The sequence below is a fragment of the Temnothorax curvispinosus genome, unplaced genomic scaffold (assembly GCF_003070985.1).
Source record: "Temnothorax curvispinosus isolate PA1 unplaced genomic scaffold, ASM307098v1 QBEX01008590.1, whole genome shotgun sequence".
Taxonomy (NCBI): Eukaryota; Metazoa; Arthropoda; class Insecta; order Hymenoptera; family Formicidae; genus Temnothorax; species Temnothorax curvispinosus.
In genome coordinates this window covers 64117-86569 of record NW_020218370.1, presented here as the reverse complement: position 1 = coordinate 86569, position 22453 = coordinate 64117, and the positions used below count along the sequence as shown (strand labels likewise).

Sequence of the window (22453 nt, the reverse complement as noted above, 5' to 3'; positions counted from 1 at the left end):
ATCTCGCTCGTTTCATTTGATATCATCCTGTTTTTTGTGTCCATTTCATTTCGACTAAGCTATTCGAGTATCATTTCATACTGATTTTTGTGAACGTAGCCGTAGACTTTAGTCTCTCACATCATACATCAAAACACTCACCACAACGTGATATCGTAACACTCATAGGAAGCGCGATTTAAAACGCCAATACGTTTATGTGCATATTATAATTAATACATTGGTTGAAAGAATAAATATATAAGAGCTAACTAGTTTACAGCATTAAACTTCATACATTTTTAGGTTATTAATATTTATAATAGAATAATCTAATTTTACAAATATATAGAAGTTTTAAAATCTGAATTTTAATTTTAATATATATCATTCTGGAATTAATTTAATATGTTATAATAAAAGACAGCAATTTTATTTGTGTGAGAATTAAATTTCCAAAAAAGTATAATACATTTTTATTTCTTTAGTTAATTATAATAATATTCCTTTAGTTAATTATAATAATATTGCTTATCTAATAATTTAAATATCTGTGTTTATTTTAATCATGCTTCATCGCTTATTTATGTCGTAGAAAGAATATTCTGGTAATTATAATTGACCGCGATATTATAATTAATTTTAATATATAATTTTATAATAAATAATTTAATTTTATCTCTCGAATAAAATGTTTTTTGCCCAAGATGATTGGCACTTTTTCTATATTTTTCAACTGTCTGTTGCAAGCAAAATTTTTATGTAAACTCATGATGTTTCTATAGTAACTGAAATTACTATTTTGCTACAGGTTATATAATAAGCACAACACTTGTTGTATTTATTACACTTGCATTTCCTGTGAGTAGACACGATAATTCACTGCATGTAGTATTCTCCTTAGTTTCGGGTATTACGCCTGATTTACAAGTAGATAGACGTGGAAGTACCGTAGAGATATATCCGCTTACCTGTGTAACGTCACACGTTCTAATATCATATAACGATTTAGATAAAACGCCGCGATTCTGGCGACGCTCAAAGCGGCGTTCGCGTTGCTTGTAAAAGTAAAAACTCCTATTCAGCATAATGTCGCAATGTTTAAACGTCGCCGTCGACAAACCTTCGCGTGTCTCACGACGCTACGTGACAATTGCGCTATTTTTTTCCGTTCGACGTCGTAATGTCAAGCATTAAAACTGTTTTGCGATCAATTGAGGAAGCCTGGGATCGGCTGCAATTATCTTTATGTTCTTTTTTTCACGAGTAGCGAATAATTTAGGAAAAGAAAATGGAAATTACTGCAGCTATTTAAAATAAAATTAATGAATAACATTTTTTCTCTTTATGTAGACATTTTCTAAAATTAGTTGATTGTGATGTTACAATTATACCTTCAATCAGCGATCAGTTATAATGAATACAGTGTTGCAAATTGGAAATCCATAAAGTTATCGTGTTTGTACCAATGACATTTTCTTCATTCGTCCTTCGAGCTGCAGAAAATATCTCCTTATTTTTATCAAAGAATATTGAATCCACGTGTCAGTTTCAATGTCAAATTTTATTAAGCCGCTAAAGGCGAACTTAAATAGTACAATCGATCCGAGGTTTCCTTCGAGGAGATATGATACTTTACGAGATTTCGTTTCATCTGAAAAAAATCACGTTCCATCGGAGCGTCCACCCGATGATACGTTGGTCCCCTTTAAGCGCCGCCATCGCGATTTGTATTGTACAACAGAAACTTGGCTAGCTGTTCTCCGGTTGTAATTTATTATTCTGTATCTTCTGATCAGGGCCTGGCTGCGAGGCGCTATCGTGCTGGTGTTTCTACTAGGTCTGACCTGGACGTTCGGGCTTCTCTACTTAAACCAAGAATCCGTCGTGATGGCGTACATCTTCACCGTATTGAACAGTCTCCAGGGGCTGTTTATCTTTGTGTTCCATTGCGTACAGAACGAGAAGGTAAGGGAATACGTCGGGGCACAGAAGTCCGCCTTGATTTAAACCATTCCGGCAACATCGCCCGGATGTTCCCGGAGAGAGAGAAATACAAACAACAAAAATTGGAGTTGTTCGTAAAATATGTAATAATTTTTACTTAAGAGCAATCCCAGTGCAATTTTTTTATAAGAACGTACTTAATTTCGCATCGATACACGTCTTTTGTAAGATCCCAGTCAATTTTATTGCATATTTTTTACGAATGATTTGTAATAGAATGTTACATCGTTGCCTGGAAAACTGTGTAAACTTTATATTTCTTTAGAGAGACAGTGAGTTGTAACATTTTTTTTTTATAAATTATTCTCACTTATGTATCAATTTTTATATTAACTTAAAATTTGAAGAACTTTCTAGCACTTAAGTTTAACATGCCGATCACGATTAATACTATTTAAGATTGCTGGAACAATAATCATGTTAACATCGTATTGTTTTGCTCATAAAAATCAGAACATGGAGATGAGAAAATGATCTGTCTAATAAAGCGCTGTACAATAAAGTCTAATAAAGCGCAATACAAGTTACTGGCGTTTATTTCGCGTTACTTTCGCCACCCATAGTGGGCTCATTATAATTTCTTCGAGAATTTGAGAACTGTTTTGTTTATCATCGCGAGAAGAGCACCGATATTATTTTTATTTCTCGTTAAATCGGCACTAGAGTTTCGAGCCTGCAAACTCAAATTGCACAACATTCTCACAAAAAGTCGCAGACGGCCTTTTAACTTTGCTTAAAGGTGACAAAAGACGCTAACTGAATAAAATGAAAAAAGAAGCGCAATGTTTTTATCTACTTATTATTTTTTTTTTAATGATTATTTTACTCGCATATACCACGATTATTTAGTCGAGGCCGTCTGCAGCCCTGCGGTCTGCAATCTCCATGTATCAGACTCGCAGAAAATGCACACATCGCATCCGCACGCTGTCTCGCACAGGCCTTTAGTTTTTTCTCGCACCGTTAAACTCGTTTCGTTGGGTCGGGCGGGCTCTGCTTCGCTCTTGCAGGTGAGGAAGGAGTACCGGAAGTTCGTGCGCCGTCATTCCTGGCTGCCGAAGTGCCTGAGGTGCTCGAAGACGGTGACGGGCGGCTCGGCCGGCTCCACCGGCGGCAGCGGCGGCACCGCCGGCGCCAACGGCGGCAAGGACTTTGCCTCGCACAACACGTCGTCGAACCCCTCGGCCCCTACCACCGACAGTTCCGGACTGTCGCCTCACGCAGCCACCAATGTGGGTACCAACGTCGGCACCACATCACCGAACAATCACAACAACCTGACCGCCGCCTGTAACAATACGAATCTTTCGATAAACGTGAACCTGAACAATTTGTCGCTGAGATCGCCGGTCGGGGCACACCAGATGCACATGATGGCACCTAGCAACCACAATAGGCATCCCGCTCAGCAAGGTATCCAAACGCCGCTTATACACCAAACCGAGACACACCGAAGCGAAGTGGAGTGCTCGCTCCGCGGGATCGCAGTTATCGATATTGCTTATGAAAATCGAGAGGTCTATTATAGTCTCGTATTATGTTCGTAACTTTTGCAGATACTGTTGTTTTGATCAAACTAGCTCTTGATTTGTCGTTTCCCTTCTTTACTTGTAATAAGATGCAAACTGATAATATAATACAGAACGACGCAGTATTTGCAAAAATTAAGGCATTTTAATTTTCATAAGAACATTGGTTACTGTGCTTTATCCGTGGAGCAGCCGAAAAGATTGGAATTGTAGGAGTCCGAAAGGGGAACGTGCGTCTTCTTCTCCCCCTCTTTTTTTTACAATATAATAATGACGGTGCAATACTTGATCAATCTCATGAAGTGTATCAATCAAAGTCGTTTTCTGATATTGTATATCGGAAGTCAGACTAGCATATATGTCAACGTGTACATGATCTCATAGGATCAAGATAACTTCCGAGTATCGATAAATTGCATTTCTCTCTGTCTCTTTCTTTTTTCTGTATATTCTTTACTCGCTCTATTCCTTTTTAGTATGATTACGAGTAACACACAAGTATGATCCGTCTATAATTAATTATCACCGTTGACTTTTTGCCTGTTGCTCAGAACTCCAGCCTGCCTTCCTTCAAACTTGCCCCTTCGATTAATCGTCGTCGCGTGAATTACAGTTTCTGTCTATCTCTCTTGATTCTCTTTCAGTGCGTATAAATAGACCTTGGTTTGTCACGCATTTAACGCTAAACGTAGTTACTTAGTTCCCATGCTTATGTATTCAATTTAACAATCGGACAATCGAATTTTATTTGGAGATTTTTTTTCTTTTCTTAATGTATTATATTAAATTTGTTGCAGCATGTATATAAGGCAGGCGGTCCTGCTAGTTTATTTTATTATTTTTACAGATAAAGCATAGCGTATGCTCATGGATTTTTTTCCTACGAATTATTTGCAATAGTAGAACTTTTCAATAGGCGTTTATTTTTACTTCTAAATTTTTGTATTAATATGTATATAGAATTGCTACGGTTACAACTGTACAATTAACAATTTTATTCTTTTAAAGTAAAATTTGTGTATATTATAGATTAATTTACAAAGGTTTAAATTTTCCATGAATATGTCAGGCTGTTACTTTCTGAAAGTGTATGTTTATTAATAATGTTAAGTGTACATTCGGCTTTAACGCTCGAAACCGACATGAACCTGAAAGCTTTTTTTGGCGTTATCAGCAAGTCACTTCAAAAACTGACTCGCGAAACGGCGAACTAAAAGGCATTTAACGAACCGTTCAGCTCTTTCGACCTTGTCGCGCTCAGAGAATCCAAGAGAATTGGCCGACACAAATAGAGTGAGAAAAAGAGAGAGAGAGAGAGACAGAGAAACTAGCGAAACAAAAAATGTATTCGAAAGAGAGATTGTTGAACGTTCTCGTGTATGCTGTTATAGGACAGTTTGTAGGAAAACGTCACTCATAGGGAAACTAATGTTAAAAATGATTGAAAATACCAAAAATTTCATAAATTCAGTTTTAAAAAAATTTATAAATATTAAATGCTTATTTCAAAATAAAATTGCTTTGTAGTATTTTATTTACAACGTAGAGTTAATTTTGATGTAATGCTCTTCAATTATTAGTATTAAATTATTTCGTATTTAAACTTATATCTATCTTTAAATTTTGGCAAACAAATAAGTTCGAGACTTGAAAAAATAAAATCTGTATATAATGTTTTCTTTCTCTAATTATATTTGCATTTCTCCTTTGCGATTAGCTTCTCTCGATGGATTATTCCAAATAATGACTTTAGTGTAAAAATTATTTAAGTAGGCCATTATTTAGTACAGCTCGTATATTATTTTGCGCTCGTTAAAGGAATAAGTGAAACTCGGTGTTTCTTCTTGATAGCACTTTAATTCGAGCGCCTTGTTAATACGATCACGACCCTATTATACTTCCAATTAAGAAAATGTCTCTCAGTATTATCCGGCATTCTTTATTTAAGATATCAAGTAAGAGATAACGACAATCTCTCGAGGATCTTGAACACTAAATTATTACAAGTAACCGGAATTTTAAACAGCCTGAATAAATGAAAACGTATTGCTCATCAGCTCAATTAATCGCAAATTGTCTAGAAATGTATAAATAAATTTGTCATATTTACAATTATTGCATTGATCAGTATTGTGTCAAATTAATAACGGAAAAACACTTCCATATTTTTTATTTTAATAATTAAACTTTTATTTTTATTTTCTAAAACTTGTCATGTCATTTTCTTTATCACAATTAAATGTCATTCAGTGGTGTAGTTTTACTTCGCAAAAGAGTTAGTTAAAAACAATTTTTCTGTAAAGAATTTATAAATTTTGAAGGAAGGAAAGAAAAAAGTAGACGTTTATCTTTTTACAAGCAAATTCGACTGAAGAGATGTCGTTTCCGGATTATCGATTTGATAATGCTCGACGACCCCATTTTGTAAATAACGCGCGGAAGGCAGGCACAGCACGAACATTCGAATTCGCACTCTCGCGAGCACGCTCGCCCGCAAGACTTCCTACTAACAGTGGTGATTTCCGTGCTTCTTATCTGGCTTCGGGGGTTTGGTGTAATGCGGTTGCTGGCTACTTTGTATCCTCTTATGCCCCGGCCCGCTCCCTTTCTCACTACGAAGAGCGCGATTTCGCGCGATTCGTCGTTTATTTCAGACCTACCGGATCGTCAATGAAATCTGTGACGAAGTAAAAGGCAGTAAGTGATATAATTTTGCCGAAACGAGTATTTTACACAGGGAATTTTACCTGCAGTTACAGTTGAAGTAATCTGGTAAGTCATGTTAAATAAAAGTTAAATATTAATAAACAAATTTAAATTTTTACACTGAATAATGTCTTCAAATATAATACACTGTTATTAACAGAATATTAACTCGAAATTTTTAGTCATATTTCTTAATTTTTTAACTTATTTAGGATTAATTTAACTAATTTGACTAATTTGATTTATTAAATAAATCATGCTCTTTTTTAATTTAACTGTAAAAACATATCGCTAAAATCATCATTGCACTACAACATGATGAACAGAACTGAGAAAATATATGTTTTACTTGTCAGTTACTGCCTTTCTTCTAATCATAATAGAAATAATTTCGAACGTGCGTGGAATCTCGTAACATCAGATTAATCAGATACAACCGTGCAATCATGATTCACGATTGTTCTCGTAATTGCGTCTCCTTTGTATTGCCTTCTGTTAACCCTTTTGCTCATCATATTTGATATATCAGATGAATTTTATTTGATCAGCAAGTTGATGATTACTCATTTATTACAGTTGCAATATTCGAAGCAAATTACTGTCATAATCAATCTCACTTATGTAGTCTTAAGAAAATTATTTTATCAATTTATTATACAACATATAAATTTTTCATTTAAAATATTGGCAGAGACGCAATTTCTGCATAATTTAAAGATTGATAAAATATAATTTCTTGTAAAATATAAAAAGTTGTGACAGAAGTAAAGAACAAAATAATAAGAGACTGTTGATACTTGTCGCGACAACCCTGTATAAAACCTTATTTTAATTTTAGTAATTATCCACGCTACTTTATTCGCATTGTCAACCAGATCGCCCTTTCACGACGAAGGAGTTTAAACAAACGAACTTCCGTCGGCGATGGGGAAGGTATACGTTTAGAAAGATTCGTAATGTACCAGCGGACCTAATTCTAACTGGACACGCGAAGGGCGGAGTACGAAGGGATGCACTCTATGCAAGCACTTACACGTCGCATTTCACGTCGTTTTGTTCTCTTGCACTCCATGGCACTTCCGTATTCCGCCTGAACGCGCTTCGAGTAATTAAGTGGTTTTTTTTCCCTCTCATGAACAGGCGATCGATGGAAAACGCTTTCTCGAAAATGTGAACGCTCGCGCATAACTATTATTACATTGCACTTGGAACGTGCTATACCGGTTTGCACGGAAATTTTTTGCGTTTCCCGTCGAACTTGCCGACATGTTTCACACGCTGAGAAACGTACGTTTAACCCTTTGCACTTGTCATATTACCGATTGACACAGAGTGTTACAAAATTATATTTGTTAATGCATTTATGTATCGCAACTTGAGCGAGCAAAATTATTCAGCAGCTTGTTACTAGAAAGGGAAAATTCGTATATTTATCTTTATCATTAAAAAATAATGTCTTTTTATTATTGTATTGTTGAAAAGTGATCTTATGAGGACGCAAACGATAAATTTAGTAGATAAACTTTATATAAATTTTATAAAAATTGGATTAATTGTGGTAATAATGAAAGCAACAAAGAATCGGTAATCGGATTGATGTTTCAAGTGTGAAGGATTAAAAGGCGCTCAAATGCTCGCTCAGGCACTCACCCACACGATCAGTCACTTAATGGAAAATGAAGGGAAAAAAAGGAGAGGTACGGGCGAGGAAAATCCGCGCGAACAAATCCGTTACATTTGTCACACCTTCACCGCATCACACATGCTCATTCACCGGCCACTTTCGCTCTTTCTCTCTTTCTCTTTATCCTTATCGTTGGATGCGTTTCGCTGATTAACGCCAAACCGCGTATCCACGCGACGAGGTAAAGTATAAAGACGATTCTTAGATGATTGGCGACTATTTAGTTGCCGAAAATCATGTGGATTAAAAAGTTTAGTATGAAACAACCCAACTAAACTTAACACATTTATACCTTTTAAAAACTTTAACTTACTATCTCTCGAATCAACTTCTTAAATCGGAATGCCCATCAATTCATCAGATGATTTAATTCCCTGAGTGTGAAGAGCTTCTTTGACTTTTTCTTGTCTTGAAGATCTTTCAGTCTAAATGAACTTCGCCATTTTCTTTGAAGACGAGTCATTGTCAAGCGAAAGGCATCGTCCGGCACTCTTTCTCGACTTGTGTCAGAACCGTAGGTCGTAGGTTTCGTTCGGACCGGAAGTCCGGCTGTAGCGGTCGCGTGACCCGTCCCTATAGAGTCTCGAAACAGGTGCAATCACGTGTCGTTCTTGCGCAACAGACTCTCGTCCCGCCGAAGGGCGGAGGGAGAGAGGCCCCCGCGATGTGTCCGGGGAGAATCCTTCAGCGTGCGTGTCGACGTCGCGTATCTCAGAGCGCTACGTCGTAGATTTGCTCCCGCACGAGTTAAATCCGTTCCGCTTCCGGTACCGCACGCCGAGGTAGCCGAGATATCGTTGGAATGCTGGATGTATACAGCGCCGCATATCTCCCTCGTGTCTACTCATGTCGCACGAGATCTACGCGCCCCGTATCCACACAATTATGTATCCTAATTGGCGCACGAGGTCTCTCTTTTGTCCCGTTGCTTCATCGATCGAGAGGCTTAAGGTGTTCTCTCGTCCCGGTGATTTCAATTTGGATTACGGTGTATTTACGGACAAAAATATAGCCATATTTTTTGTTAACCCTTACTTGCTACACTTTTGTAGACGTCACGTACTTGCCACATTGGGGTGGAATCTACCCCAGCGACAAAAATTGTTATAACAAATAAGCTATTCAATATTTTAACTTGCCAATTTTTTTAGAACTTCTTAAAAGCTTACTTTTAAAAGTTATGTAGGTTATATAGCCAAAAATTAAAATTATGTATAATAAAAAAATTAAAATAGTAAAAGAAAAATGAAAAAATGGCTGTTTTTACAAAGAAATTCATTATTCAAACTATTGACAGATGTCGCTATAGACCCGCTCCCCATAGGTTTCGGTACTTAAAATTAAGGGAATATGGTCGTGGGGTTGATTTGATCCCAGTGTGGCAAATAAGGGTTAATTGAAGCTAGCGTTAAATATAATTCTTTAATGTCTAATATTTCATATTTTGATAATTAAAAATTAAATCATTTTTTTTCTAAAATATAAAAAATAACGTACATTCTTTTGATTAGAGTCGCACAGGGTTGGAAAGATTGAAACAAAAAAGAGATATTAATTCTGTCCAAGTTCTCCCAAAGAAATAGCATATTCTTCAATTCTTTAATCTGTGATATTTACATCACGGCATAGTTATCCAATATATCTTCTTCTACAATTCTAGTGAAGCGGAATTGTTTCCCAAAATCAATGCAATTGTTAGCTGAGAAACCCTTTGTTTACTGACCCGAATCATCTGCATTGAATCTACGCAAATATATTTCATATATAATCTAATTATTTAATAATACAACTCGATTTTTCGGTCGGTGATCACGCATGGGATAATTATCCAGAGACTAATCCATCCATTGATACACGTATATACACTGAATCACGAGCGACACTGACAGGGCTGGCCTTGCCGCCCATCAGTAAACGAAGGGTTAAGAGGGAATGGCGGATTGGTTGCTTTTGCAGTATTTGGTATCCGGTCGAAGCTGGGCGATAGTCGATAGGCAGCCGGCAGTAACGGTGCCGGGTGAACCTGCCTCGACCGAGGCTCACATCGTGGCCACCCTGCCGTACGCACGTCACGCCTTCTTACCCTCAGCTCCCAATATCCCCAAATCTGCCACTGCCACTTGGGGCCACCTTAACAAAAACCTCATGTGGAAGGTAACTAATTCACCGCTAAATTCGCACGATGTGTTTCTCAACTTCGGGGGGGGGGGGGGGGCGGCTCTAACGTAAGACGAACTTTGCGATTGTTTAAACTTTAGTATTATTTCATCTTGGGTTAAAAGTACTTTTATTAAATGCACGTGTAAGTCAGACATTAACAGATTGCAATTATGTTATTTAAATTATTAAAATAATTAAAAATTTGTTATAATTTAAGGTAAAAATTCATTGTTGCTTTAAATTGTTTAAATGATAGTCTCCTTACTTTTGAACAATGTATGCAAAAGTCTAACAGCGTCGAACTACGGCGTTTCAAAATCATAGCTTCGCCATTTACGGATATCTCACTGATATCATGATCCGTACGTTTGCAAGGATTTGCTAAACCGCTGTTTCCGCATTGATGATATCCTAAGTACGATCTTCACGTTGGCAAGCAGTTTGCGTTTGCAAGAGCCAAACTACGGTCTTTGTATTTGCGAGGATCTTGTAATATTTGTGAGAAGTATGTACACTAATTGAGTATATATAGTCCGCGCGTTTGCAGATACCTCGAAAATCACTATCCTCGTATCCGCGAGCATTTAGTCTTTTGGGTTTTGCTAAGTATCACCTTAACATTTACGGAAATATAAAGATCTCGCTGAACTAAATTTCAATTTAAAAAATCTTGGTTGTTGAGTATATAGTACCTATAAGTAATATTTTTGCTGCGAAAGTTTTGCTAAAACTAGAGCCGTCTCCGGTACACCGTGTGTCTTTTGGTCTCTCTTTCTCTCTCTCTCTTTTATTTCTGCATGGTGTGCGGTATTAATTTTCACTCATGCACAGCACCTAGTCACCCTTACGCACTCTCTAAATTTTTTCGAGTGAAATATCACTCTAATCGAGTGGAAATTTACTCGAGCAAAGAGTGAAAATGGAACATATCTTATTGAGTGAATATTGACTCGATTTGTCGAGTGATTAGATCACTCGCGCGCTCGAGCGAAATTTGACTCGTGTATTTGAGTGAAAACTTGCACTCGATCAGAGTGCCTTCTTCAGGTGTCTGATTTTGCTGTTCGCTCGTTCTTAGAGTAAAGTTTTACTTAAAAGGCGAACATGTTTCCTAAGACTCACCACATAGCATTTCTACCTGTTATTTTAAAACGTTGGTTAGGTTAATTTGCTAAGGCCCAGTTGTTCCAACCTATTGGTAAACTAACTAATAGTTAGTTTAAGGAAAAACGAATCGGGAAGCCGTGAGTTGCAATGCGGTCGCACGCGAGGAGGAGGCTCTTCGTCGGTATCAGGACACGATGCACGACGATCCCATCCACGGGGAGGCGTCGCGAAGCCGTCGCGGCTACGATCTGTGCCCGCGGAATCACCACCGTGCAAGCATGACCGCGACGTCGGTGACGAGCCTGACGGTGAGCACCCGGGTGTACGAGGGTCAGAAGCCGGGCATCTCGGGTCTGTGGAAGGCCGTCAAGGTCTTTCAGCAACACTACACGGACAACTTCGTGCAGGCGATACTGGATGCCCGGGCGATCAGCTGACCGGCTGCACCCTCGTCGTCGGCGGCGACGGACGGTTTTATGGGAGGCCTTAGCAAATTAACCTAAATCAACGTTCGAAAATAATAGATAGAAATGTCGTGTGGTGAGGTTATATCAACCTTAGGAAACATGTTCGTCTTTTAACACGATATTCACAAAATCCACGCACTAATATCCACAATTCTTCGAAATCTTTAGGTATAAACACAAATATACATCACGTAAGCCCGACATTGTAACATGGCACGTCTCTTGCGCGGGCTACGCAACTGAGCCATTCGGTTCAAGTAAATTTTCACTCGACCCGAGTTGCTCGGAACCAGCGTACCACAATTCACTCCGACACTTCGAGAGAATAATTAAGATTATTTTCACTTTATAGTTCGAGTCACAGATTTCACTCGAATCGAGTGAAAATAAGTGTAAAGTCACTCTGTGAAGAGTTGATAGTGCATTCACTCAAGCCAAGAGTCAAATTTTCACTCGAAAATATTTAGAGAGCATCCTAGGAGTGAACCTGATCCGAATATTGAGCATGTAGGTGCGGAGACACACTTTGGCGACGTGTAAAGTGAGATTATTTTTCACGTTTGCGACATAGCTTGCGCCATAATCCTCCGTTTGAAATATCTCCCCAATCTTTTTCGGTTATATATTAATGGGACTGAAACAAGCGACGTTTTTCTGTAATTTAGTAAGACGAAACAGATTTTCTATCCAAATATGAATTATCTTATCCTTTTACCTTTGAGTTACAGAATGATGATACTTGTTCGTTGAATACAAAGAAAGAATTATATCATGATATTTGAAAACGATTTAACTTTTTTACTTTATTTACAAGATACAATGTAAGTAATAAAATCTCATAAATTATTGAAATTAACTCCTTTTATGTCTTTTGTTGCAAAGGAAAGAGACTTATTTAATGGACATATATTTAATGTAAGACTGTTTCGTTCTTAATCTTGAACTCTTTTGTTAAACGCACTGAAGTACTGTTGTACTTCGTTTTTATATTTTTACTTTTAGCGATGCTCGTTAAGTTAGCCCGATACAGCAAAACGCGGTGATTGATGAGCGCCGGCTGAAGTAAAGCCAAAAGAGACGGAGATGTTATGGAATAAGCCATGTCGCTCTTCCGGTATACCTGCCCCTGCCCCTTTCTCTTTTTTTTTTCATATTCTAATGCGCGTCCGGCGCACGGGAACAAATGTGAATACACGGTTATGACGTTTTATATCAGAACACAGTGCTCCATTTATCCTGTCATGAATTGTGTGTAGCTCATCTTGTGTGCCTTGGTTTATGTTACGTGTTGTTTTAATTTTTTTTGGCTGCACAATGAAGAGAGGAGGATGATTAACCGTGAAATACGGTCCTCGTGTAATGCGAGTGGAACTTTCTCGCTCGTCTTTCCTCTCATGCATGCGCGATCATCAATTGAGCCGTTTCATTTGAAAGTAGCGCTATTTTTTATTATATAAATATTAAACGCTAATATTTGAAGAGATATCTTCAACATTCTTTGATTAATCCATCGATCGAGTGATGATCGATGAAATAAAAATGGCTCAATTGTGCAAAATATCCTCGTGAGTTTCATAAATTTAACACTTTTGCGTTCGGTAATCCTATACGTTTGAATGATTAATAGTGTCAGGTATAGTGATAAATTATTGAATTATTTTTTTATATAATTTTTAAAGCTATTAATTTTTATCTTTTATTTTTTATGTATAATATATTTATTATTCACTCATAAATATTATTTTCGTTTATCTGAGACATATAGCTCATGTTCAACACTTATTATCAGGTATGCATTGCTGTCGTTTGCGCGTGAATGTCTTATATTTCTAAAAATCATATAAAAATGATCATTTCAACGTATTTGTGTCAACAAAGAATTCAATGGACGTGAAAGTGTATCCCACCCGCCTCTTTCTACGTACATTGGCCTATTTTTCTAACATCAACCATTAACTCTCTCTCCGCAGAACATTTCTTTTAAGTCCTACTCCCGCGACTCCGGACACGGCGGCTCCGAGCAGGAGGACTCCCCGAGGACGCACAACACCCTGACGCTCGGCCACTCCGGCAGGAGACGCGGGCCGAACGACGCCGGCGAGATGAACACCGGCACCAGGACGATCGGCGGTAGACGCGCCGCGATGCCGTACAACCACACGTATACGGAGATCGTGGACGGTCGCGGCAACGGCGGGGTCGCCGGGCATCATCAGCTTCACGGTCACCACGGACAACACGTGCACCTGCCGCGCGGCCTCGCCAACGAGGACGATCCGGTGTACGAGGAGATCGAGCGTGGCGGCGGCGGCGGCGGTGGTGTTGGCGTCGGCGGCAACAACGGTAGCAACAACGGCGGCATCGGCATCGGCAGCGGCATCGGCGGCATCGTCGGCGCCGGCGAGATCCAGGTGTCGGACATGTCCGACGAGGACGGCCGTCGACAGAGCGATATGAGCAGGCAGTCCTCCAGGAGTTACGGCGACCACCGGCCTCTGATCCCGTACTCGCCCGCCGCCGATCGCAACCTGGTGCACTACGGTCAGGCGATGACGGAGCGCGGCGGCGGCGGCGGCGGTCCCGGGCAGGGCGGCGGTAATCTCGCGCACTACGCCGACTCGACGGAGTACGGGCCGGCCGTAGAGCGGACCCTGAACGCCTGTTGGGAGAAGCTGCGCCGGCAGCAGGCCAGGTATGAGCTCGGTGATCTGCCGCGGTTGCCGGCGGCGTACGGCATGCCGCCGCAGCAGGACCACACGCGGACGGTGGCCGTGCTGGACGGGCACACCGTCGTTTGTCACCTGCAGCCGCAGACGGACATGTACACGGGTCGCGGAATGCCGCCACCGTCCTACAGCGAGTGTTAGGTCCCGACAACGAGGACCCAGGCCGGGGAACCTTCCTCGTCTCCCTCGCGCAGGAACGACGGACTTTCCTGGGAGACGGTATCGCCGATCTCCCGGCATGGCGCGAACCGTCTGGACGGTTTCGGGACTACGTGATGGTGATGGGGGTGACGGTGGTGATGGTATCGATGATTCGTTCCTGAAGAAAATAATCGGCGTACTCCCAGCCGAGCGCCGGGGAAGAGGACACGCGGGAGACGAACGTGCCGCTTTTTAGCTCAAGCGTAAGCGCAACGGTGTCTTGATGCAGATCGTCGCGTTTTAGCCATAATCGACGTATCGCGAGCGTTCTAGGGAATGCCGCCCTTGTCTCCGTTCAGGTGGAAATTCGATCGGACGTCTCCTCGCGGACGAGCGAGACGGAGGGAGAGAAAGGATGAGAGTGAGAGAGAATGTGAGAGAGTGATGTGTGAGATCGGTGAGCGTCCAACTAAGGCTGTCACATCGTCCAACAGACGCCCCCCCGTCTCTCTTAAGGTATACCGTGTACATGTGCGGGTGAGTGCGTACCACCGCGGACGCGGACTCTGTATAACACAATTGTAGCGGACCTCTCGTTTAGGCTAAGTCGTGATCGGGCGTTTGGAATCGGCGAACCGCGTGCGCGAATAGAAGATCAGAACGTAACGAGTCCTGATGAAGACGGGAGTTTTTTTGCGAAGTCCGCAAGCAGCCGCGCGGAGATTGGCTTTCGAAGAGATTTATTCGGGGTTTAAGCATGATGTTTTTGTAAATTTTATACGAGCGTAACGAACCAAAGTTTTATTATCTTAGTTGATGTTGAAAAGCAGCTCGTGGAAATTTTTGCAAGATATCTATCGTACGTCATTCAACGCATTGATATTTAATGTTAACTTCTGTTTGGCACAGATATTACGTTATTACAAAAACTTTGCCATCTTCTTAGAAATACTAAAAATTTCAGTATTTGGAATTTAAAGTGCTCGCAACATCTTCACCGCTGCGATTTTATTAAATTAATTAAGTCTTTATTTATTTTAATAAATGCTATATTTAGTTCTTTAAATAGCTCGTATTTGTTTATTTTTACATTTTTTTAATTGAAAGAATATTATTTCTGTTTTCTTTTTTTTTTTTGCATGTATATTGGTCGTCTTATATGAAAGAAAAAAAAAAATTGAAAATGCTGGAAATATTTATTTTTTAACTTCCTAGGTATGCTGATTATCGATTCCAGTTTTTTTTTTCATAAAATTTGCAATGTCTCGTCGATATCGAATTAGGAAGCATACGTGCTGCGCGTCGTTTCTGCGGGTATCATTTCATCTAATACACGGCAATAACATCCAGCAACAGTGTTACCGAGATCGAATCGAATCCGGAATCCTATCCTCGCGCGCGCGCGGCGGACTTCGGGGGAGGAAATATTACGGTGAGCATCGCCGATACTCGGCACATCTGCGTCAACCCTTCCCGGACCCGTGCCACACCGCCGCACGATTGTAAACGGGTCGGGGAGGGTTGCGGGACACGACACAAACCGCGTATCGTAAGCCGGTATATTCAGATGCGGTAAGTGGATTCAAGCCCGACGGCTCGGCCGTCACACGTCCGGCGATATTAGGTGTCGTGTTGATCGTAGCATTAAACGCGGCTCACCGTGGCCGAATGTAAACCGCGTGTAAATCACAACGTGACGTACGTATCGTTTGCATCTAGTTACGGCGAGCCGCGGCTTTGATATGACCCGTTTAACGTCTGTATCCTCGTATCGCCGCAATGCGACGGACGAGCCGAGTCAGTTTTCTTGTCCGGCCACTTCCGAGTCTGCATACCGTAAAAAGTATTCGGCGGTGCAAAAGCTTTTCAGGCGTAGATGATCGGCGCGGATCCGAAATCTAGAGAAGCCAGACATTGTAACATAGATCTAGACATATCGCCGCCGGCCGAATCGTTAACGATACGCCGGTATCGTCGACAAGCCGACATTGTCCGTATCTCGATCCTTACGCAGAATCGACGACGGCTCGATAAAGGAATCGGTATCTTAATCTGAGGTGAGATTGCTGTAGCAATTACATTAATTTCGCGTCGAAAGAAGCATTGAAATTTACCCAAAGTCTCAGAATTCAATGAACAAATAATGATGTTTTTTTCTCTTTTTTTTTCATGAATGAGGATATTTTTTTATATTGTGACATAAAGTAATACAACTGGAGCAGTCTCATCACACGTGACGGTATCCGTTGCTTCATTTCAGCGCCTTCTGGCAAACGTGGTAATCGCATTATATAAAATTTTGAAAGTAAATTATTTAAGAGTTTTGAATAAATCGGCTTCAGGCATATGCGCAGCTTAAGATTAAGTATTTTATTTTATTTTTTTTAAATTTTTTCGCGGTTCTTAAGAATAATTGCCTCTCACTTTTTATGTAAAATATTAAGAATTACAAAGAATTATAACAGTCTAATATTACTTTTTTATCTACAAAATGGGAACTCAGGTACAGAGGTACTGTAAATATGATATATCAAAACATAATACAAGCTATTCTGATATTTCTTGATTTTTATAAATATTTATATTTCTATATTATTGACATATTTATTGATGTAACATGATTTATGCGGCCATTTTTTTATATTAATTTTAATCAAAGGAGACAAAAATGAATGATGTACCCGAGACCATTAATAACTTATTAAAACTTTTAAAAACTCAACTTATAACGTTTCTTCACTCGAAATAATTCAACAAAACTGGCTATTATAAAATTAATTCCAATTATATACGAGTATTTTTTTTTTTTAGAATATAGAACACCAGGATACATGTCGATTAATATAAACTGCTGCAACGCAAACGTCCGTTCTGGCATTATCTTTTTTATTTGTCCACCTAAAGGAAGCTACTTACTTATATTCTGCCTGAAGCCGATTCTGCGCGAGGCTTCGTCCTGACATTCGGTGCGTTCCTCGTGCGAGTTTTCGCCGAGTTGTGTTACGACGAGAAAATAACGAGCGTGTTCTCGGCGCTGATGGCCGGAAATTAGATTTCCTCCCGTGCGGGAAGAACAAAGGAGAAATCGAGGGGCAATGGCTGGAGCGCCTTTATCAGTCGTACGTGGCAGCTCCTCGTCGCGCGCCGCTTTGGAACGTTGCGTTTTAGTCCCAGAACGTTATTTTTATAAATAAAAAAGTGAATAAATAAATATATATATATGTATGTATATGTATGTATACAGTAACGGATATATTATTATTATTGGGAGGGGGAGAGAAAGCGTGAGAGAGAAATGGTAAGAAGAAGGGCCCAGGAATCGTAAGTGGGCGGGTAAATATTAGTGATACAAGCGGATTTCCCGAGCGACGTGGAAAAATGCGCGAAAACACTTAGTCACTGTTTTTTACTATTTTTTAAAAAACAAAACCGTGTATGTGTACGTGAGAACGCGTGAGCTAAGCTAATCGTGTAACCAAGGGATCCCGCGCACGCGCGCGCTATTTATTTTTATCATCCCCGAGTGTTTTGTATCGCGAGCGGAAATTGTGTCGAGTGGGAGTTTGTCGTTTTTCCAACTGTCCCTCGTCGTCTTCAACGACGGAAACCACGGAGGATCTTTGTCGGACAATGTCCGCCGAAGAAGAGTATCGAAAGCGAGCTTCGATGGTCTTAAAATGTGGTACATTGTGGATGAAATTACGTTGAGTGGACTATATAATATCTATAATAATTAAATACTTGCCAATATTTAAAATCACAATTTCCTTGTGCGAGAGAACGTTTATTCCTCTATAAATCTGAACGTTTATTTTATTTTGTATTGACACATTGCACAAATTCATTCCTAATATGAAAGAGTATAATCAAATCTAAAAGAGGTTTAAGATTTTTATTTAGTTAGAATTTAATTTAACAAGATTAACTTGGTTTGCTTAACACGAAACAGTAATTTACGAGGAAATTGCACCGGCAAGTGTGATAAGTTCAACGTATCTTTGTCCGCTATGTCATGACTTCGTGGTTGCTTGATTTATTTCTCGCTCATGAGAAACACGCATATAGGAGAATTGTAATAGTGATAATCGCATTAGGGGTACCAGCTATGTTAAGTGTGTAAATGTGTCTCGAGCAATTAAAAAAAAAGTGTAATTGTTCATTCCGGCGTTCCGAAGCATGTGTCCATCAATGATTTTTTAAAGCACTCAACACGAGGAATGTCAGCATATCGGTAGCCTTCACAGATGGTGTTTGCTACGTAAAAGTTTATAAGATAAGAGTTAAAAGCTCTGCACTCACATCTGACATTAATTGGCACGACCAAATTATATATTGCATCTCGAATATTATCAGAGGCGATTTATATCTGTTATTAGTGAGTTTCGCGGAAAAGCAGGATAATAAATAATTTAATCTCTACGAATGCGACGTGTCATATCACAAAGATAAAATTTAAGTGAGTTTTTATAAATTAACACAAATTAAACTAAATGAAAACGTTATAAATACGACTTATCAGTAACTTAGCAAGATCACCAGAGTTATAAAAATTATTTTTTTTAGATAAAATCCTTGCGAAGAATATTGTGAAATAGGGAAACATTATTATTTAGTTGTATCTTTATAAAAGAACTTTATAAGATTTCTTACGTCAATTAATCGGGATAATCGCCTCTGAAAAAACGTTATCTAATATAAATATTATAAAGTCTTTTAATACGTATAATCAAGAATGCCGACATCCCTTTACTATCGAATTCGATTCAACGCCGCATTTTCTTATCAGATCATTTCTTAAAGCTGCGATTATACGATCCGGAGATTACGAGCTGCTTAGAGTTTAAGTTTCGCCATGACTGATTTACCAGAGAGCAATTAAACCAGAAAGAGGTAGCTTGTGTGTATAATTTTCTACGACCGGGGGAATTACGAGCCTCAACCGCATAACGTATAATTGCCAGGCAATTGTTGAAAGCACCCACATTCCATCCGTTCGACGTTCGTGCGAACTTAGGAAGGGAGGAAAAAGGCCGTCGTGGGCCCGAAAGTCGATCACAGCGTGTCAGAGACGAGAGACAATAGTCCGTATTCTCGACGCATCTTTAATGGACGAAAAGGGCGACGATCTTGCGCGAGAAAAATTAAACGTCTGCAAACTTTAGCCGCCAAACTTGCGGCGAGCGCACATTCGCGTTTAGTATTAATTAAACATGCGACGAGAATGCGGCAGAGGACGCGTCCCAGTTCGAGGCGTCCCGAACTAGAAGTTTCATCGCGTGCACGAACAGGGACACCGCGCGTGGACACGTTCGTACGCAAAGCGTTATCAATGTCGCGAAGGACTCTGGAGTGCGAGAGAGCTGTATGTACATAAATGTAAATAGGGCTTTGTACATGTTGGAATACTTGTAATGTAAAGTGGAGCGCGAGCGCGAGAGATCGAGAGTATAGCGAGAGAATGCGAGAGACCCCTGAGATTGATGACCGATAGACATGCGGAAAGAGAGCATACCTAGGGTAAGTTTACTAGTAAGTAGCGATGCTATTACGAGCTATTATGTATTATCGGTGACGCGGCGCGGATGACGCGCGCATGGCGGATCTTAACTTAAGTCCCAACGCGTATTAGTTAATGTGTAAATAAACTAAGCGAAAGGAAGTAAAATATTAAAGAGCCCAAGTAATCGTTGGATATTTATAACAAACTCCACTAAAAGTAGGCCGACGACGGAGAGGTAAAACGAGACGGTTGGGATCGAAACTCGCAAAGTCCACATCTCGGGCGCGAAATTTCTACTTGGTGATCCTTTTCGCATTTTTCGCTAGAATTTTTCATATTTATTTTAAATATAAAGTTATATTTAAAGCGGTCTTTTTATCTCTCTCGAGGAAGAGAATCGATGAGGCCATCCTGGTGTTTTGAGTATAAAATTATATCTAGAGCCTCGCTCTCTCTTGTAACTCGCTTTAAACGTAAAATTATATTCAAGGCGAACCTTACGAGAGATATAGTTTTATGTGCGAAAATAAGTTCGGAGAGCGGATCTTGGATTTTACGGATTACGATCTGAGTGTCTCGAGTGTAAAACCGAAAAGAAAGAAAGAACGAAACAAAACGTAGTCGAGCACACTCGTCCACATGTGTATCGCTGCGCGAGAAAGGATCAAAGGATAAGGGAAGGACGCGTGTGCGGCGTTAATCGAATACGGACAGACGATGTACAGTGCATGTTTTATCCTTAGCCGTTTTATAAATGTAAATATCTTCCTCCTCCTGCTCCTCCCTCCGTGAGACCACTCTCTTTTCATCTCTTCTTCTTATTCCCGCCCAGCTTTCCCGCGGTAAGAAAAAAAGGCGCAAGATTAATTGATCGTTTCAATCGAGATGTTTCTTCTTCTAACGTAACGATCCTTTATTATCCGCTCCATCTCCCGATCCCTTACTTAGAACCCCCCCTTCTCCGTAAGTCTCCTAACTTCGTCCTGCGAGATACTTAGCGGATAAGCTTTTATTTTTTGAAGTGGAGGAAATGAAAATGCGTCGGGCATAGCTAAAAAAGAAATTAATTCTCTGTCGATTCATCGCCGCCTTCCAGGACCGATTAGAAACATTTTTGGAGCCTCTTACGAAGTAATATTTGCGTCCCGTATACTGTATATACTGTAATTTGCAGTGAATGAATGGAAGATCGCGAGTTCACCGCGTAATTACTTTACACTTGTTTCATATATATACTTATTTCTCCAATGTAAATCGCGGTCGCATGGGGCATCAAAGTGGACGGTCTCTGCAGTAGGCGCAATAATTGCGGGTAGCGTTAATTAATTCTTAGCCTACTATTGATATCTCCAAGCCCCAGAAACAGCGTAACAGTGACGGTTGACTATACTATCCGGTATAGCTTGACGATAGTCGCGTACTATAGTATTACATTATGCTATACGACTATACTGTATTTAGTATAGTTAATAATAATAGCCATATTATAATTCTTCTGCGACTATTACGACTGATTACTATTTAAAGTTTGCTGGTACTTAGAGATGTGTCAATAGAGGGAAAAGGCTTAATCCGCTTCCGGCCATATTCTTCTCCCAAACCGTCGAATTGAGAAAGCCGCGAAGATCACGAATTTTTAAGGTCCACGCGATCGCAAATAATTCATACAATTCTGTGATTTTATTTTTTACGTTTTTTCTTCGTGATGTAAACGATACTTAACGCTAGAACGCTAACCAGAGCCATCGGTTCACCATTCGACTCAGATGCCAATTCTTTGTTTGTCTATTGATATATTCCTCATAATTAATGCATAAATAAGGTTTATATTAATGACGATCAACGATATTTTCTCTTTATTTTGCAATTACATTTTATGAAAAAAATAAGAGCTTTTTAACACTTTGTGGCATCGCGATTAGTACTTTTGTAGCAATCTAAAGGAATTTTATTTCAAACGATCCGGCGTTAGCAATAAAATAAGAGCAATTACTTATTACGGTAATTGTTAGTTTTTTTTTCAAACTTCTGCAAATTATTTTCTTTTGTATCGCTTCTCTTTGTTTGAGATCATATGTCGCAAAATGTTGATACTAATTACTAATTACGTTAGCGTTCTAAGGTTTAAGCACGCGCACACTTAATAGTACACGCATGAGTTTTCTGTACTACGTCGCCTGCCTGCGCATGCTAAAAAAGAAAGAAAGTTTAACGAAGAGGAGGAAAGGTAAGGGTAGAGGACGAAGAAGAATGTAAAGCCTAGGTATCTCCGAACTAATAAGAGCCTCCGTTTCCTGATTTTTGTATGCTTCTTTAAAACTGTCTGATACAAGGAAAAACAAAGGATAAATAAATGTGTACCATTCTCTGAATAAAATCCACTCGCCTTTCTTTTATCCTTAGTCATAATTACAGTAAGAGCCATTGAGAATTAGATTAATAAAATC

At 39.6% G+C, this 22453-nt stretch overlaps 1 protein-coding gene across 7 annotated transcripts in view; it reads left to right on the top strand.

Annotated features, from left to right (window-relative positions):
- The window catches only part of LOC112458001 (latrophilin Cirl-like), a 533024-nt gene extending 510641 nt beyond the window's left edge, over nucleotides 1-22383 (top strand). For 6 of the 7 annotated variants that reach the window (XM_025021372.1, XM_025021370.1, XM_025021371.1 and 3 more), the window contains 4 exons: nucleotides 1779-1947; nucleotides 2997-3218; nucleotides 9862-10059; nucleotides 13610-22383. In XM_025021372.1, the coding sequence (XP_024877140.1) occupies nucleotides 1779-1947; nucleotides 2997-3218; nucleotides 9862-10059; nucleotides 13610-14506 (1486 nt within the window). In that variant the 3' untranslated portion in view covers nucleotides 14507-22383. The remainder of the gene's footprint in view (nucleotides 1-1778; nucleotides 1948-2996; nucleotides 3219-9861; nucleotides 10060-13609) is intronic. The other variant, XM_025021375.1, reaches the window with a different exon arrangement.
- The last annotated feature ends 70 nt before the right edge of the window (nucleotides 22384-22453 follow it).